At 36.6% G+C, this 20,696-nt stretch overlaps 1 protein-coding gene and 1 long non-coding RNA gene across 5 annotated transcripts in view; both read left to right on the top strand.

Moving 5' to 3' along the window:
• Nucleotides 1-20,696, top strand: part of LOC309626360 — a 109,890-nt gene that overhangs the window by 4,732 nt on the left and 84,462 nt on the right. The window lies entirely within an intron of this gene.
• Nucleotides 9,143-20,501, top strand: LOC309609642 (endogenous retrovirus group K member 25 Env polyprotein-like; the record flags this gene model as incomplete). Its single annotated transcript, XM_082351353.1, has 3 exons — nt 9,143-9,313; nt 14,353-16,019; nt 20,442-20,501. The coding sequence occupies exons 2-3, from the start codon at nt 14,403-14,405 to the stop codon at nt 20,499-20,501; spliced, it is 1,677 nt and encodes a 558-aa protein (XP_082207479.1). The 5' UTR covers nt 9,143-9,313; nt 14,353-14,402.

Here is a 20,696-nt window from a genome sequence, read left to right as displayed (position 1 = left end):
TTATTTCAGTATTCTGAGATATTCCTATATTTGTTCATATATTTATTTATACCACAAATAACTATATGCCTAATACATACTAGGTATAGTGAATAACATTAGAGATACCATGGTAAGCAAAAAAGAAATGAAGTCTGCTTATGCAGCTTGCAGGTGAGTTAGAGAGATAAACGTTTGTCAAGTAATCACACAAAAATATAATATTTACTATGAATAACAATATCAAGGAAAATATAGAGAACTGTTATATCAGAAGGACTGGGAAATCAGTGAAGGACACCTTGAGTAAATGACCTTGCTGCTAATTTCTGAAGGACAGTAGAAGTTAAGAAGGCAAAAAAGAAGAGATCAAAAGCATTCCAGGCAAGGAAATAATCTCTGCAAAGACTACAAGAACAATGGTATCCTAATGGAAGGGAAAGAAGGCTCTGATATCTGCAGATCAGGAAGCTAGGGGTAAAGTGTCCCAGAGTGAGGCAGTAGAAACAAGAATGGACTGCGGTGTTTTAATCTTAGTTTAGGATTTTGAATATTATCCTATAAGAAATGAGAAGTAATGGAAGTTTTTTAAAGCAGTGGAATGACATGATCAAATATGTATTTTGAAGTATCACTCTGATTGCAGTGTATGTGTAATTGCATATTCATATACTCACTTGGGTAAATATGTGAAAATCAACCAAGGCAAGTGATTTCTGGGGATGGGCTCAGTCATTTCCTCCACATGTTAACCTGGCTGATAGTCACCATGGTCATAGAAACCAATATAGTGAGTTTCCTACCATGTATTAATGTCATTGTCATCTATTATTTTCTAATAATTAAAAAGCAGATCTCTATTTTCTTTTTTTTCTTAATTTTTTAAACTTTTTTCTTTTTTTAAATTAATTTATTTATTTTTTGGCTGTGTTGGGTCTTCATTGCTGCGCACAGGCATTCTCTAGTTGCAGTGAGCAGGGGCTGCTCTTCGTTGCGGTGCGCGGGCTTCTCATTGCAGTGGCTTCTCTTGTTGCGGAGCACGAGCTCTAGGTGCGCAGGCTTCAGTAGTTGTGGCGCACGGGCTTAGTTGCTCCATGGCATGTGGGATCTTCCCGGACCAGGAATCAAACCCATGTCCCCTGCATTAGCAGGTGGATTCTTAACCACTGCCCAACTAGGGAAGTCCCTCTATTTTCTTTATAATTGAGGTGTAGTTGATTTATAATATTATATTAGTTGTTTCAGAGGTACAACATAATGATTCAAAATTTTTAGAGATTATACTCCATTTGAAGTTATTATAAAATATTGACTATATTCCATATGCTCTATAATATATCTTTGTAGCTTATTTATTTTATACATACTAGTTTGTACTTCTTAATCTTCTAGCTCTATTTTTCCCCTCCACCTTTCCCTCTTCCCACTGGTAACTACTAGTTTGTTCTCTATATCTGTGAGTCTTTTTCTGTTTTGTTACATTGATTCTGCCCCAGGATCCAGCCCCACTCACCAAAAGGCAAGCACCAGCTTTGGGACACCGCAGAACCCATAGCCAGTGATGTCAGGATCTGTTCCCACCCACCAGCAGGCCAACACTAGCTCTGGAAACCCTAACCCTGCAACCACCCACCCCAGAACCTGGTTCTGCTCACCAGTGAGCCAGCACTAGCCCTGGGACCCTGGCCCCCTCCCCGGGATTCCACAGTCAGCTGCTTCACAACTTGGCCCCACCAAAGAGTGGCCATCAGCTTCCACACAAAGCAGGGCCTAGCAACCAACCAGACTGACAGCAGCCACCCACAGCCAACCACAACAGAAGTACCCATGCAGCCAACAGAGGGGGTACCCCTAGAACATGTAGCTGCAGTGACCAGAGAGAAGGGAGTACATTGCTGGGACTCAGAGAACATCTTCAAAAATGGCCACTTTTCCCAGGTCAGGAAGCGTAACCAACCTATCAGATACATAGAGATAAAAACAGCAACTTAGGCAAAATGAAGTGACAAAGGAACAAGATAAAACTCCAGAAGAACTAAGTGAAGTGGAGCTAGATAGGCAGTCTACCAGATAAAGAGTTCAAAATAATGATTGTGAAGATGGTCAAAGATCTCAGGAGAAGAATGGATGAACAAAGTGAGAAGTCAGAGGTTTTTAGCAAAGAGTTAGAAAATATAAAGAAGAACCAAACAGAGGTGAAGAATATAATAATTGAAATGAAAAATACACTACAAGGAATCAACAGTAGATGAAATGATACAGAGGAATGGAACAGTGAGCTGGAAGACAAGAGTAGTGGAAATCACTGAAGCTGAACAAAAAAAAGAAAGAAGAATGAAAAGAAAGAAGGACAGTTTACAAGACCTCTAGGACAACATAAAACATAGAAATGTTCACCTTATAGTGGTCCCAGGAGAAGAGAGAGAGAAAAAGGGGCAGAGAATGTATTTGAAGGTTTAATAGCTGAAAACTTCCCTAGCCTGGGAATGTAAACAGACCTCCAGGTCCAGGAAGCACAGAGAGTCCCAAACAAGATCAATCCAAAGAGGACCACACCAAGGTACATTGTAATTAAAATGACAAAGCAAAAATTAAAGACAGAGGCTAGATTATTAAAAAGCATCAAGGGAAAAGCAATGAGTTATGTACAAGGGAACTCTCAGAAGGCTATTGCTGACTTTTCAGCAGAAACTCTGCAGGCCAGAAGGAAGTGGCATGATATATTTAAAGTGATAAAGGGGAAAACCTACAACTAAGAATACTTTACCTGGCAAGGCTTTCTTTCAGATTTGATGGAGAAATCAAAAGTTTTACAGACAAGCAAAAGGAGAAAGAGTTCAGCACCAGCTTTACAAGAAACAGTAAAGAGACTTCTCTAAGGGAAAAAGAAAAGGCCACAACTAGAAACATGAAAATTACAAACGGAAAAAGCTCATTGGTAAAGGCAAATATACACTAAAGGTAGTAAATCCACCACATACAAAGCTAGTAAGAAGGTTAAAAGACAAAAGTAATAAAATCATCTATATCTGCAATAGGAAGTTAAGGGATACACAAAACAAAAAGATGTAAAATATGATGTCAAAAACAGTAGTAGTGAGGGGGTGAGGAGTAAAAATGCAGGGTTGTTAAAATGCATTTGAAATTAGATCAGCAACTTAAAACAATCATATATATATATATATATGTATATCTGTAATACATACACACTGAAAAAAGAGAAATGAATTCAAACAACATTAAAGATAGTCATCAAGACACAAGGGAAAAGAACAAAATAAGAAGAAAGGAACAATAAAGAGCTATAAAAACAACCCTCAAACAATTAGCAAAATGGCAATAAGTACATACCTATCAATAATTACTTTAAATGTAAATAAACTGAATGCTCCAATCAAAGATATAGAGGGGCTGAATGGAGACCAAAAAAAATAACCCATGTAATATGCTGCCTACAAGGGACTCATTTCAGATCTAAAAACATATACAGACTAAAAGCGAGAGGATGGGGAAAAAGTATTCCATTCAAATGTAAATCAAAAGAAAGCTGGGGTAGCAATACTTATATCAGACTAAATAGACTTTAAAATAAAGACTGTAACAGAGACAAAGAAGGACATTACGTAATGATTAAGGAATCAATCCAAGAACATGTAGCAATTTTAAACATATATGCACCGAACATAAGAGCACCTAAATACATAAAGCAAATATTAACAGACATTAAGGGAGAAATTCACAGTAACACAATAATAGTAGGGGAATTTAACTCCCCAGTTGCATCAATGGACGGATCATCCATACAGAAAACCAATAAGGAAACACTGGCCTTAAATAACACATTAGAGCAGGTGGACTTAATAGATATATAGATAACATTCCATCCAAAAGCATCATAATATGCGTTCTTTTCAAGTGCATATGGAACATTCTCCAGGACAGAACACATGTTAGGCCACAGTACAAGCCTTGGTTAATTTAAGAAAATTGAAATCATATCAAGCATGTTTTCCAGCCACAGTTCCATGAGACTTGAAATCAATGACAAGAAAAAAAAACTGCAAATAAAGACAAACACGTGGAAGCTAAACAATATGCTACTGAACGATTAATGGATTACTGAAGAAATCAAAGAAGAAATTTTTAAAAACCTGGAGGCAAATGAAAACAAAAACACAACAATGGATAATCTATGGGATGCAGCAAAAGCACTTTTAAGAGGGAAGTTTATAGTGATACAAGCCTACCCAAGGAAATATGAAAAACCTCAAGTAAACAACCTAATCTTACACCTAAGGAACTAGAAGAACAAACAAAATCCAAAGATAGTAGAAGGAAAGAACTCCTAAACATCAGAGCAGAAATAAAGGAAATAAAGACTAAAAATACAATAGAAAAGATCAGTGAAACTAAGCTGGTTCTTTAAAAAGGTAAACAATATTGATAAACCTTGAGCCAGACTCACCAAGAAAAAACAGAGAAGGCCTAAATCAATAAATCAGAAATGAAAAAGGAGAAGTTACAACAGACATCACAGAAATACAAAGGATCATAAGAGATTACTACAAACAATTATACTCCAATAAATTGAAGAACCTAGAAGAAATGAACAAATTCCTAGAAATGTACCATCTTCCAATACCGAAAAAGAAAGAAATAGGAAATACGAACAGACGAATTACGGTAATTAAATTGAATCAGTAATTTTAAAAACTTCCCCAAAAGTCCAGGGCCAGATGGCTTCACAGGTCAATTCTACCAAACATGCACAGAAGAGTTAACACCTATCCTTCTCAAATTATTCCAAAAAATTACAGAGGAAGGAATACTTCCAAACTCATTCTGCAAGGCCAGCATTACTCTGATACTAAAACCAGACAAAAATGTCGCACACACACACAAAAAATTACAGGTCAACATCACTGATGAACATAGATGCAAAAATCCTCAACAAAATATTAGCAAACCAAGTCCAACAATACATTAAAAGGTTCTTACTCCATGATAAAGTGGGATTTATCCCAGGGATGCAAGGATGGTTCAGTATCTGCAGATCAATCAATGTGATACACCACATTAACAAACTGAAGAATAAAAACTATACAGTCATTTCAATAGATGCAGAAAAAGCTTTTCACAAAATTAAATATCCATTTATGATAAAAAAAAAAAAAAAAACTTCACAAAGTCTGTGTAAAGGAAACATACCTTGGCATAATAAAGACCATACATGGTAAGCTCACAGCTAATGTCATACTCCACAGTGAAAAGCTGACAGCATTTCCTCTAAGATCAAGAATATGACAGGGATGCCCAGTCTCACTACTTTTACTCAACATAACAGTGGAAGTCCTAGCCACAACACTCAAACAAGAAAAAGAAATAAAAATAGTCCAAATTGGAAAGGAAGAAGTAAGACTGTCACTGTGTGCACATGACATGATACCATAGAAAATTCTAAAGATGCCACCAAAAAACTACTAGAGTTCATCAGTGAATTTGGTACAGTTGCATGATACAAAATTAATAAGCAGAAATCTGTTGCATTTCTATACACTAAAAACAAACTATCAGAAAGAAAAATTAAGGAAACAGTCCTATTTATAATTGCTTAATAAAGAATAAAATGCCTAGGAATAAGTCTAACAAAAGAGGTAAAAGACCTGTACTCGTAAAACTATAAGACACTGATGAAAGAAATTGTAGACAACACAAATAGATTGAAAGATATACTGTGTTCATGTGTTGAAAGAATTAACATTGTTAAAATATTTATACTACCCAAAACAATCTACAGATTCAGTGCAATCCCTATCAAAATACCAATGGCATTTTTCACAGAACTAGAACAAATAATTTTAAAATTTGTGTGGAAACACTGGAGATTCCAAATAGCAAAAACAATCTTGAGAAAGATGAACAGAGCAAGAAGTATCACACTCCCTGACTTTAGACTATACTACAAAGCTACAGTAATCAAGGCAGTATGGTAGTGGCCCAAAAACAAGCACATAGATTAGTGGAACAGAATAGAGAGCCCAGAAATAACCTCACTCATTTATGGTCAGTTTATCTACAACAAAGGAGGGGGAAAGATATAATGGTGAAAATACAGTCTCTTCAATGCATTGAGCTGGGAAAACTGGGCAGCTATATGTAAAAGAATGAAATTAGAACATTTTCTCACATCATATACAAAAATAAAATCAAAATATATTAAAGACCTAAATGTAAGACAGGAAACCATAAAACTCCTAGAGGAAAACATAGGCAGAACACTCTTTGACATAAATCAATATTTTTTTGGATCTGTCTCCTAAGGCAAAGAAAACAAAAGCAAATATAAACACTTGGAACCTAATTAAACTTAAAAACGTTTGCTCAGCTAGGGAAACTATCAACAAAATGAAAAGAAAACTTACTTACTGGGAGAAAATATTTGCAAATGATATGACTGATGAGGGGTTAATATCCAAAAAATATAAACAACTCATACAACTCAATATCAAAAAAACAAATAAACAAACAAACAAACAACTTGATTTTAAAATTGGCAGAAGGCCTGAATAGGCATTTTTCCAAAGAAGACATACAGATTGCCAACAGGCACATGAAAAGATGCTCAACATCACTAATCATCAAAGAAATGCAAATCAAAATCACAATGAGATATCACCTCACACCTGTCAGAATGGTTATCATCAAAAAAATCACAAATAGCATATGTTGGTGAGGATGTGGAGAAAAGGGAAAGCTTGTACAGTGTTGGTGGGAATGTAAATTGGTACAGCCACTATGGAGTACAGTATGGAGGTTCCTCAAAAACTTAAAAATAAAACTACCATATGGTCCAACAATTCCACTTCTGGGTATGTATCTGAAGAGAATGAAAACACAAAGTCAAAAATATATATGTACCCCAAGGTTCACAGCAACATTATTTACAGTAGCCAAATATGGAAGTGGCCTAAGTGCCCATCATCATATGAATGAATAAAGAAGATGTGATATATCTATACACAATGGAATACTGCTCAGCCATAAAAAAGGAATGAAATTTTGCCATTTGCAGTAACATGGAGAGATTTGGAGGGCATTATGCTTAGTGAAATGTCAGAAAGAGAAAAACAAATACTGTATGTTATCACTTATATGTGGAATCAAAAAAATGAAACAGATCTCTATGGTTTTAATCAAAGTCTAGAAAGAAAAACCTAAACCCCAGAAGGAATTCTGTCTCTCAATCAGTGGCTACCTTCCTATTTTCCAACATGAAACTATAAAGATCCATTTTTAATCTTCTGAATAATGAATGACAGGCTATTCTTGTTCCTTGGTTTGTTTTCATGATCACCACCTCCTCTATATTGTGAGGTCCTTCTTAATATTGAGTGTGTCTTATCTTTTCATTCTTCATGCCTAACACGGTACCTAGTGATAGTACATACATAAATATGTTGGAATTAATATTAATTATTACTCTCTCTAAACTTGACAGCATACAGAAAGCCTGAGAGGAAAAGATTTCTAGTAATAAATGAATAAATAAAGGGCATTAATGGGCCATTCACAAAAAAACAAAGAATACAACCAGATGATAAAGAAGTGAAATTGTATCAACCAAGCTAGTAATCAAAGAAATGCCAATTAAATGATAATGAGATATGATTTTTCACCTATCAGACTGGCAAAGAAAATTTAAGGAGTGATCAAGGCATAGGAAAATTAATGGATTCATAAGACTCTATAATGAGTAAAAATTTCTTACGGTGTATAGTTACAGCAGTTTAGCAGTACATACCCAAATTTTAAACATGTGCATTATCTTTGTCCCAGCAACTTCCTTTCTTATTTTTTTATCTTAAAAAAAAAGTTATGCTTCCATGCAAAATTTACCTAAAAATATGGTTCATTCCAATGTTGTTTATGCAAAAACAAAAAGGTAACAACATAAATGTCCTACAAAAGGTGACGGATTGATAACTGTATTGAATGGATACAGTTAAATCTTATGCAGTCTTGAGAACTGGGGTTGTAGAATTTTACCCACAGTGAAAGGTACTGACAATATATCAAAGAACATATGAGATTATATGGTCTGAATATACATGGATAAGTAACAAACACATATTAGTTAATTATAGGAAAAAGTAAAAGTTATTTTAAAAACTCTATTGCATCATGAGCAAATACACAAGCACATATACCTTTTATAAATTTGTATATGTGCGTGCAAGGAAGACCTTCCTTACTCCTTCCATGGTGCTTGACACGTTAGGCACTCTGTAATTTTCATATGAAGTATTTTATATGAAAAACTGAATACCAAAATTGTCGATAATATTCTACAGTCCATTCTATGAAAATAATCATTCATATTGTATTTCTGGATGAAAATTTTTTAAGAGTTATAGAAACTGGCAAGTAGAATTATTAATATCATAGTCCTGGCTACAATTTTTTAAGTTATTTTTTAAGTTTGCCAGAAACTGGCAAATAGTGAACACTACTTAAGCCTCATCTAACTAGACAAAATAATCTGAATATTTGAATAACGTCCTATTACAAAATAATTGATTGTATTGATTTATTTAATCTATAAAGTAATAACTACATCAGTCTTTTGCTCCAAACCCTTCACGGCTTCCCAATTTACTCAGTAAAATTTACAGTGCCCTATAAGGCATGCATGATCTAGCTGTTTGATTCCTCTCTCCCCCTAATTCCTGCTGTTCTTGTTCACTCCAACTCTATCCAGATAGGCCTTTCCATTTGTGTGGTGGCCCCCAAGCTGTAAGCTTATTCAGCTTTCTGCTTTGCGGAGAACTGCTTGTCTCTTTCTTGGTATGCACTCCTGACGCTGCGGTATTGAGCGTAAAAAAGGAAAATGGCTTGCGGCCAGTTTCGTTCCAGGTGCCTGCTCTGGATCTAAGAGCCCCTGGTTGCTCCCCAGAAGAAGGACGTGCTGCCCTGAGGGGGAAGTCTGTATCTCCAAAGAACGGCCCATAAGGCATGCTGACGCATAGATAGTGATGCATAGATAATGGCGCATAGATAATGGCGCATAGATAGTGGCGACAGAATTATGTGGAAATACAAGGTTTGCTGATTTGTTGTCTGGTATTCGTTCCGTACTAAACCTATATATACATTCATGCTCTTTGAATAAACTAGCCTTGCAACCATCAGTTGTCTTGGCCCTTCTGACCCCATACTGGTGCTTTTCAGTTCCTTACCCCTCACCACCAGGAACTTCTAGCTTTCTGCAGCCGGTCTGCGGCAAGTGGCGCCCGAACAGGGACCTGAGTGCGTGAGGCATTTCGGAAGATTTCAGGTAAGTAGAACTCTCGAGTGAGATAGTGTGGCCACAAGAAATAATTTCGTTTTTAGGACGGTAACTCGAGAAAGAGTCAGAAGTAAAATAATATGGGACAAAAGGGCTCTAAGGAGCGTGATTTATTTGCTCAGGTTTTGCTTTCAATGTTAAAAGCCCGTGGAACTAAGGTAACTACCTCACAACTTCTGGAATTTTTGCAATTAGTATATGATGCTTGTCCTTGGTTCCCTGAAGGAGGATCAGTGGACTTAGCAATTTGGACTCGTGTAGGAGATGAATTATCTAAATATCATGAAGCTCATGGACCATCTTCTGTTTCAGTTTCCATTTTTAGCTTGTGGAATTTAATAAGAGATTGTTTTAATCCAATTTATGATTCAGTTCCAAAATTAACAGCTAAATCTGTAGAACATGTTGCTGCAGTAGCTACTGCTCCTCCGTTGCCACCGAGGATAAAAAGTGTTAATTCACTTGATGATGATGACTTTTCTTTTGATTTAGTGGGTGAAGAAGCCAAATATGAGGCTGAAAAATATCCTGATGAAAATATTCTTCCGCGATTACAGCAATTACATGTCTCTGTCCCTATCCCTCCTAAGCTTAGTCCTTTACAACAAGCAGTACGGGGAGCTCTTAATAGAGGGGAGGATCCTTTATTCTGCTGCCCGGTGGTGGAACGACCCAATCCTCAAAATCCACAACAAAATAATCGGGAATATCAGCCTCTCTCCTTTAAGGTTTTGAAAGATTTAAAAGCAGCCTGTGCACAATATGGGCCTATAGCCCCTTTCACTATTACTATGTTGGATACTATTGCAACAGAAGCATTGCCTCCAGCAGACTGGAAATCTATTGCTCGTGCTTGTCTCACTGGTGGCGACTATTTACTTTGGAAATCAGAATATTATGAAAAGGTTGCTGAACAAGCTGAAAGAAATACTGCACATAATGTGCTAGTAAATTATGAGATGTTGATTGGGGAAGGACAACATCAGTTATTACAGGATCAATTAGCTTTCCCTTTTGTGGCTTATGCTCAGATCAATCATATAGCTCTACATGCATGGAAACATTTACCTGCCTCCACTAGGACTGAAGACCTTGCTAAAATAAGGCAAGGGGCAGATGAACCTTATGCTGATTTTGTGGCTAGATTATTACAGGCTGTTAATAGAATTATTTCTGATGGTCCTTCTGGAGCAATTATCGTCAAATAATTGGCTTTCGAAAATGCTAATAATATTTGTCAAGCAGCTATACGTCCATGGAAAAGGAAAGGAAATTTAGAGGATTATATTCGAGTTTGTTCTGATATTGGATCATCTTACTTACAGGGAGCAGCTATAGCTGCAGCCCTAACTAAGGCAGGATTTGGCCCAAATGCTAAAAGTAAAAACTGTTTTAAATGTGGGAAGCCAGGTCATTTTGCAAAAAATTGTACTGTTGATACTCTTAATATGCCTATCGTAAGTTCTGTGCCTCAAGGTAAATCTCCTCCTCCCACAATTTGTCCCCGATGCAAAAGAGGACGGCATTGGGCTAAAGAATGTCGATCAGTGACTCATAAAGATGGAACTCCCTTGTCGGGAAACTTCCGGAGGGGCCTGCTCCGGCCCCATCAAACAATTGGAGCAATGTCAATAATCCCCCCACAACCTGCTCCACCGCCTCCAGCTCAGACCTTTGTTCCTCAGGGAATGGAATCTCCTCCCTTCAAAGGGCCACGCCAAATAGTGCAGGACTGGACCTCTGTGCCTCCACCCAATTCTTATTAACCTCGGATATGGGACCCCAAGCCCTTCCTACGGGAACTTTTGGGCCTTTACCCCAGGGAACAGTTGGTATAATCCTTGGAAGAAGTAGTATGTCTATGAAAGGCTTAACTATTATTCCTGGGGTGATTGATGCTGATTATGAAGGGGAATTAAAGGTTATGGTTCAAACATCAAAAGGATCTTTTCTTATCACACCCGGTATGCGAATAGCTCAGCTTCTATTAATTCCATTCATACCAGAAGGAAAAATTTTACAACATAACAAAAGAGGAACTGGGGCTTTCGGTTCCTCTGATGCAGTTTACTGGATTCAACAAATTGGTAGGGAAAGACCACAATTGGTATTAAAAATAAATGGAAGGCCTTTTTCTGGGTTATTAGATACTGGTGCTGATGTTTCTGTTATTTCGTTTATACATTGGCCAAAAAATTGGCCCGTGCACCAAACCATTACACAGTTGCAAGGTATTGGCCAATCTAATTCTCCACAACAAAGTTCGCAATACCTACATTGGCAGGATGCTGAAGGTAATCAAGGAATATTCAAACCCTACGTATTGCCCGGACTGCCAGTTAACCTTTGGGGAAGAGATATATTACAACAAATGGGAATCCTATTGCTTAGTCCCAACCCTACTGTAACTAATATATTGTTAAATCAAGGTTATGATCCTAGGAATGGTTTGGGAAAAAATCAACAGGGAAATAAATTACCCTTACAGACTGATAATAAACGGGATAAAACAGGCTTGGGTTTTTTCTAGGGGCCTTGGATTCTCCTCCACCACATGCTGACCCTATAACTTGGATTTCTGATAATCCTGTCTGGGTGGACCAATGGCCCCTTTCTAAGGAGAAATTAATGGCGGCTCATAATATAATTAATGAACAGCTTGCTTTGGGCAGACTAGAAAAGTCTAATAGCCCTTGGAATACTCCTATATTTGTTATAAAGAAAAAATCGGGAAAATATCGTTTATTGCAAGATTTACGTGCTGTTAACCAAACTATGGTAATTATGGGAGCTCTGCAACCAGGTTTGCCTTCTCCTGCAGCCATACCTAAAAATTATATGATTATTATTATTGATCTTAAGGATTGCCTTTTTACTATTCCTCTATTTCCGGCTGGTAAGTTGCGATTTGCTTTTAGCTTACCCTCTTTAAATTTTATAGAACCTATGCAACGTTATCAATGGAAAATGCTGCCTCAGGGTATGGCTAATAGTCCTACTTTATGTCAACAGTTTGTAGCTCAAGTTATTGCCCCTGTTCGTAAACAGTTCCCTCAGATATATTTTATTCATTATATGGATGACTTATTACTTGCTTATTCTGATAAACATATTTTACTTAAGGCTTATAATTCCCTTCAAAGTCATTTGTCACGATCAGGACTAGTCATTGCTGCTGACAAAGTACAGATGAACCCACCTTTCTCATATCTTGGTAAGTATATCACAAATTATAATATTACACCTCAGAAGATAGAGATACGGACTGACGTTCTTAAAACTTTAAATGATTTTCAAAAGTTATTAGGAGATATTAATTGGCTGCGACCTTCTTTAAAATTAACTACGGGTCAGTTACAGCCTCTTTTTAATATCCTAAAGGGAAGTCCTGATCCTTCTTCCCCTCGTATTTTAACTTCTGAAGCTCAACAAGCACTCAAGCTTGTAAACAAAGCAATACAATCTGCTCAGCTAACTAGAATTGAGCCTTCTTTACCTATACTATTAATAATCTGTGCTACGTCACATACCCCTACCGCCTTATTATGGCAAGAAACAGGAATTCTTGAATGGATTCATATGAAAAATACGCCTAATAAAGTCATTACACCTTATTATGAGTTAATAGCAACCCTTGTTCAATTGGGTCGTAGAAGAAATATTCAGTTGGTAGGATATGAACCAAATTCTATTATTATACCTTATACTACTTATCAATATTCTTGGCTATTATTTGTCTCTGATTTTTGGGCTCTTGCTTTTGCTGGATATTCAGGAATTATTGATAATCATTATCCTTCTAATAAGCTCCTTCATTTTGCTACTCAACATCTATTTATTTTTCCAAAAACTATCTGTTCAACTCCTATTCTCAATGCCCCAAATGTTTTTACTGATGGTTCTGCCAATGGCATCGCTGTGGTTATTTCTGATGACTTACTTCATAAAGAACAAACAGATCATACCTCTGCCCAACGAGTTGAATTACATGCGATTTCCTTGGCTTTTCAAATCTTTTCACATTGTTCTTTTAATCTCTATACAGATAGCCATTATTTGGTTACTATTTTGCGTAACATAGAAACTGCTATAATTGGCAATACTGTTGATTCTCAATTGTTTCAGACTTTCTTTCAACTACAAAAGATTATTCGTCAGCATGAGTTTCCTGTAGCCATATTACATATTCGAGCCCATTCAGGTCTCCCTGGCCCATTGTCTTTGGGAAATCAATTGGCTGACGAAAATACAAAGATTATAGGCTTAAGTTTATCTCAACCTCAGGATCTTGCTACTCAATCACATAATTTACATCATCAATCTGCTGCTATGCTTCAAAAACAATTCTCTATTTCTAGAGAAACAGCCCGATACATTGTTAAGTCCTGCTCTAAATGTTTACCCCACCTTCCTGTTCCACAATTTGGAGTCAATCCTCGGGGTTTACTCCCTCATCGTCTTTGGCAAATGGATGTTACTCATATTCCCTCTTTTGGTAAATTACAATTTGTTCATGTAACTGTTGATACTTACTCTAATTTTATATGTGCTACGCCTTTGGCTGGGGAATCTACTAAATATGTAATTACTCATTTATTTCATTGTTTTGCATCTATGGGAATTCCTAAAGCTTTAAAAACAGATAATGCTCCAGGATATACGAGTAAAGCTTTTGCCAATTTTTGTGCAACTTTCCATATTTCACATAAAACAGGCATTCCCTACAATCCTCAGGGTCAAGGTATTGTAGAACGTGCCAACCGACAATTAAAAATTACATTACAAAAAATAAAAAAGGGGGAATATGATAGATCTCCTCAGATTATGCTTAATCATGCTTTATTTATTTTAAATTTTTTAACTTTAGATGCATTTAGTCACACGCCTTATGAACGATTGTTTACGGGTCTTTCGGGAACCCCTACTGAAAAAGCGCTTGTTAAATGGAAAGATCCCATGACTAACCTTTGGCATGGACCAGACCCTGTTTTAGTATGGGGCCGAGGCCATGTTTGTGTTTTCCCTAGGGAGGCAGACTCTCCGCGGTGGCTCCCGGAGCGCTTGGTTCGACATTATCATGCCATCACCAATAAACACCCTGACTCGAAGAATGCGTCGCCTGAGGCTCTCGCAATCGACCACAGCACACCCCAACCGGTTCCCCCGGCGGACGAGAAGAATGCGGCGATGGAGTAGGAGACAACTTGTCAGGGAGGCGAGGGGAGATCGAAATCAAATTACTTGGTATCAATTGCAATGTTTAGTATTTCAAGCACGTAGGATTATGGAGGAGAGTGCTCATCCTCGCTCTCCTCTTACCTTTTTTTTAGCCATGATAGCTGTATTGGCAGCCCCACCTATAGAGGCTAAATCTTATTGGGCTTATGTACCCGATCCTCCTTTATTACAACCTGTTACATGGTCTGAAGCTGACCTTCCAATTTTCTATAATGATTCTACTTTTGGAAGAGTGCTAGGAAATTTGCCTATTACTAATACTTCTGTTAATTACTCTAATTGGTTTAATACTCTCCCTGTTTGTTTAAGTCCTATGAGTACCAATTCTGGTTGTGTTAAGGCTGTTGCTTTAGAACATGCTATTTCTTACCAAACCACTGTAAATTCTCAATTTTTTACTCATTTACGTAAAAATTATAAAGCTGTGGGATCTAATATTTGTCTTCCTTGCAAACAGACTGTTCCTAGACGAGAAGATTTATCCACCTTTGTATTTTGGTATAAGGATAACGTTCCCATTCACATGAATGCTAGAGTAACTAAGCTTGCTTCTAATACTTCGTTGGATCATTCTCTATGCATATATCGCTTGAGAATTGAAGATACTGGACATTATTTGTGTATTGAAACTACCATAGGTAATCAAGGGACGTTATTAGCTGGACATCAAATTACGGTCGTAAAGACTGTCACAGGACTACAATTTCCTGCTTTTATGGCTTCTGAATTCCCGCAGTTTGATTTTCCTGTTTGTAATGATACATGGACTAAAGCCTCTGTCTGGTGTACTTTAGATTATGATAATGGCACCATACTAGTTTCTTCTGTCCCCGTTAATAATAACAGCCTTGTTTTTTACAAGCAATGGGAATTCTGGAAACTTGCCTTATCCTTTTCTTATAGACCGGTGATTACTTGCGTCGCTCCTCCTTATGCTTTATTGATTGGAGATTTAATTGTAGAAAACACTATGAATCCTATAGGTTATAATATTACTTGTGTTAATTGTATCTTTAGTAGTTGTGTTTTGCCCGTTAAAGGATCTACATCTGTTATGATTATGAAGCAACCTTCTTATGTAATGTTACCTGTTAATTTGTCTGAACCATGGTATCATAACACTGGCATGCAAGCCTGGCTGGAATTGACTGAAGCATTAAAACGACCAAAGAGATTTATAGGTGTTCTAATATGTGCAATCCTAGCCTTAGCAGCTTTAACTGCTACTGCGGCCACTGCTGGGATTGCTCTTTCACAAACTATTCACCAGGCTCATTATGTTAATCAGTTATCTAAAAATACTAGTGTAGCATTAGCCCTACAAAGTCATATTGATACCCAACTAAAAACGGAAGTAGATGAATTAAAAAATGTTCTAATAGGAATAGGGAATCAAGTTATGGCTTTAAAATTAAAAATGCGTTTGATTTGTCATGCCAAATATACCTGGATTTGTGTAACTCAACATTTATATAATGATTCACAATGGGATTGGGAAAAAGTAAAAATGCATATATTAAGTGTATGGACTGATGGACACATTAGCCTTGATATTCAAAAGTTAAATGCCGAAATACAAGCTATTCAAGAGGCCCACCTGGACGAAGATGGACCCCAGAATTTGATTCAAGGATTATTAGATCAACTACAAGGGCTAAATCCGATACAATGGATTCATGGAGGGCTCTCAGGCCTGATATCAATTGGTGTACTACTTTTATTGGTGATCGGTTTATTACCTTGTATTGTTAGATTTGTAATGGGGCGCTTCGCTGTCTTGCGTCAGGATGTTCATGGCTTAAAACTACATTATCAAGCTTTAAAAAATAATAAAAAAGGGGGAAATGTGGTGGCCCCCAAGCTGTAAGCTTATTCAGCTTTCTGCTTTGCGGAGAACTGCTTGTCTCTTTCTTGGTATGCACTCCTGACGCTGCGGTATTGAGCGTAAAAAAGGAAAATGGCTTGCGGCCAGTTTCGTTCCAGGTGCCTGCTCTGGATCTAAGAGCCCCTGGTTGCTCCCCAGAAGAAGGACGTGCTGCCCTGAGGGGGAAGTCTGTATCTCCAAAGAACGGCCCATAAGGCATGCTGACGCATAGATAGTGATGCATAGATAATGGCGCATAGATAATGGCGCATAGATAGTGGCGACAGAATTATGTGGAAATACAAGGTTTGCTGATTTGTTGTCTGGTATTCGTTCCGTACTAAACCTATATATACATTCATGCTCTTTGAATAAACTAGCCTTGCAACCATCAGTTGTCTTGGCCCTTCTGACCCCATACTGGTGCTTTTCAGTTCCTTACCCCTCACCACCAGGAACTTCTAGCTTTCTGCAGCCGGTCTGCGGCACATTTGCTGTTCCCTCTGCCTGCAGTGATATTCTACCAGATATTCTAACAACTAGCCCCTCATCAGCTTCAAGCATCTATGTAAAATTCACCTTTTTGGTAAGGTCTATTCTGACTACCTAATTAAAACTGCAGCTCCCATTTCTCACATTCACCATACCCCCTTTCCTGCTTTACTGCAAACTAGCATTCTATTTGCTTTAATTAATTATGTGTCCATTCATCATCTACCTTAAGTTCTGTAAAGTTGTTTTGTTCACTGCTGTACCCTCACTATCTGGACTACTACCTAGCACACTGTATATGCTTAACAAATATTTTGCCTGAATGCATGATACAGCTAGTACATGATAGTCCCCTTTCACCTTTTCATACTTCTGTATTAGCATTTAACATTGAATATTATACATTTATGAGTCTGTCTCACCCACCAGAGAGAATTGTTCAAGAGCAAGGACTATGTCTTGTTAATCTTTGAATCCTTAGCTTACATAGTGTCTAGAAATAAGTAGATGCACTCAGATATGTGTTGATTGAACAAACAAATGGATTAAAAATCAGCATATTTGTATATTTTCCCAGTAGCACTTGCCCCAGTGCATCCTTAGACATTTAAAAGTTGAAATTTATCATGTATGGCAATCAGAGAAACTCCAAGCTAGAAGCTTACTCTGAAACATGTTTCCTGTTCTCATTCTTGTCTTAGCAACTTACTTGGCAATATTTGATAAATATAGTCACCTGTATAAAGTAAATAAATTGGAAAATATTTCCATTTTCTTATTTCATGTCTTAAACACATTCAAAGAGTTTCATTAGTTTTGTTTTTTCAAGTGTCCTGAGCAATCCCTTCTCCATCTATTGAAAATGTTATCAAATTATGCTTTAAAAAAAAATTGCATCTAATTTGCAGAATGCTAGAGAACAATTATTTGGTAGTGTTGGGGAGCAGCATTTGCCAGCCCAAAATATGTCTCTTTGGCATATTAATTGTTTTAAACTGGTTATTTTCTGAGAAACAGCAGACATGAAAGGGCTCTGAAAACCACATAGGAGTTGCCCTTTTGGAAGAAACATAATTTGTAAGAGGAATCTCCATTTTAAGTGTGTCTTTCTGTGCCTGAGAGGAGGATGACCAAATATCTAGAAACTCTTATCAGCAGAGAAAGCAGTGACTTGAATCTGCATCGCAATCACCCTTGTTTACTATGTTTTTCCTGATACCTCCCCAAACTGACTCTCCCACCCTCAATATCCTCTTATTTTTTAAATTTTTATTGAGGTATAATTGACTTACAATATTGTGTTAGTTTCAGGTGTACAGCAAAGTGAATCTATTATACAAATACATATATCCACTCTTTTTCAGATTCTTTTCCCATATAGACCATTACAGAGTATTGAGTAGAGTTCCCTGTGCTATTCAGCAGGTCCTTATTAGTTATCAATTTTATATATAGTAGTGTGTATATGTCAATCCCAATCTTCCAATTTATCCCTCTTTTGTCTTTAGCTGAAGATGGTGTTTATGGTGAGGGCTTCAGCCATTTTGGCGAGTTATTCAGTTTTTCTGGGTCTCTCCCATGTATGCATGTTACTAAATTTTTGTTTGATTTTCTCTTGTTAATCTGTCTCATGTCAATTTAATTCTTAGACCAGCCAGAAGAACCTAGAAAGGTAGAGGAAAATTTCTTCCTACCCAACAACAGTTTGTATCATAGGCAGGATAATCGTTCCTAAAGTATTTTAACACTCTTTTAGAAGCACTAATAATTACATGTTTGTGACATGTCTGTGTGTATATAGATATATTTTATCACTCAGTATACTGTTGAGATTTATTGCTTAAGGTTAGTCATCACTGAAATCATAAATTCAACTATCTTGTTTTGAACTTCAATTGAAAGAAATTATTTTAAATATCATCTTATTCTTTTCCTTTTTTTTTTTTTTTCAATCAGAGGAGTGGGAAGGTGAGGGATACTGATTAGCATGACTCTTCCAAGTAGCGCAAATACATTTCACAATGTGATCTTTGATAAATGTTCAAATGGATTTTAAAACTAAGTAAATTGAACTGCTTTTTATTGAGTCCCATAATTTATTCCAACCATCTGTGTTACACACACACAAAAGTTTGTTTTTTAAGGGTTTTAGATTATTTTTTTGTCCCCCTCAGTGCCATCATTGGGATATAAAAACATTAACATATTTCAGGATTGACTTTGGCCCCCTAAAGAATATATCTTTCAGTCGAGAAACATTTTTCAACACCACTATTTGCAATTTGGAGATTAAAAAATATGGACCCAAAAGCATCCTTTTGGCATCATGCTTTCTATTTAAAGGCCACCAAATGTTTCTTTCTGAGAAATTGTATTGAACAGTTAGGATCTTGGCATGCACTATTGTTCTAGGGAAAGATATTCCTGGCCCACACTTGTTGTTGCTGGGTAATGAATGACTAGAATGTGTGGACAGAGCCACCTTCCCATCTGTACTAGCCTTAACTACCATCGATTGCTGTGTGGTGTCCTCTGTTGAACCATGCATGCTTAGTCATTAATTTTGCTTAGGACTAATAAAAATACCTGCCTTATTGATCAGCTACTGTATGCCTAGAACATTACATATAATTTCCGATTTAATCATCACAGCAATCAGAATTTAAAGATAGAGAAACTGATGCTCATGTATTTTATGGGAATTTCTGATAACTACTTTTTTTGTGTGTGTGTAGAAGTTATTATTGATAAGATAATGTTAGAAATGTGTGGGTTTGTTTGTTTGTTGTAAATGCATTGGAATTTAAAAAGTGCATTTTTAGTTTTCTTCAAGGAGAATGGTACTAACTTTTAAAGTGTCTACTATGCTAAACTTCATATTAATTATCACAGTGAAAAGAAAAGAGGCTTAGTAAGATTAACTGTGTATCTTCTCAAGACTGAATCCAGGCATATCCTGGATTCTTGCCTAGGACTCCTTCATTCAGTATGTGTTTCATCTTGAAATAGTGTAATAGTAGCCTATATTCTCCTACAGAATCCACCTATCTTCCTAACTATGTATCTATCTATTCTAGTCTAGTCTAGTCTAGTCTACCTGTGACCTACAATAATCCTGATGTTTGGGGAATGATATTATCTAAATGGTGACTTTTCTGTGCTACAGTAAGAATCAAACATATAAGTTACATATGTAACTATATGTATCAACTACATCCTATGTAAATACATGTATTTGTGGTTGATACATATAGTAAATCCATGCCTAGGTGATAAGCTCTATTGTCATCTTTCTCCCATCATTTGCACTAAGCTGAATTACTAAGCATACAACACAAATCTCAAAACAACTCATATGATGCAGTGATACAAAAAGCAATTCACACTTTAAAATAGATTGTTCTGAGAATAAGAAAAAAATTGGCTAAAGCAATAAAAGTAGAGAAAGATGAAGAATGTGAGATCATTCAGCCTAGAGAAGATAAAGCTTGCTAAATTTGAATAAATGATTCATTTAAATAGGTTTTTGATAAGAATAGCGAGCAGTTTTCTATTTTGACATCAGATCAAGAAATGAATTAATAAATTATAAAAGAGTTTAATTGCCTATAAGGAAAATAACCTCTATGCCAAAGTGATGAAATATTAGAACAAATTACTAAGGAAGATATGAAGTCTTTATACTGGAAATCTGCACAAAGAATATAAACAACCATCCTTCCCCCAAAAGTAAGCTACTGGACAACAAGATCTCAAGTAGTCTTTTCTAAATTTTTG

This window comes from Balaenoptera borealis (assembly GCF_965194805.1).
Source record: "Balaenoptera borealis genome assembly, chromosome: 1".
Classification (NCBI taxonomy): Eukaryota; Metazoa; Chordata; class Mammalia; order Artiodactyla; family Balaenopteridae; genus Balaenoptera; species Balaenoptera borealis.
The sequence above is the reverse complement of the archived record's forward strand: the minus strand, read 5'-3'. Positions and strand labels throughout refer to the sequence as shown.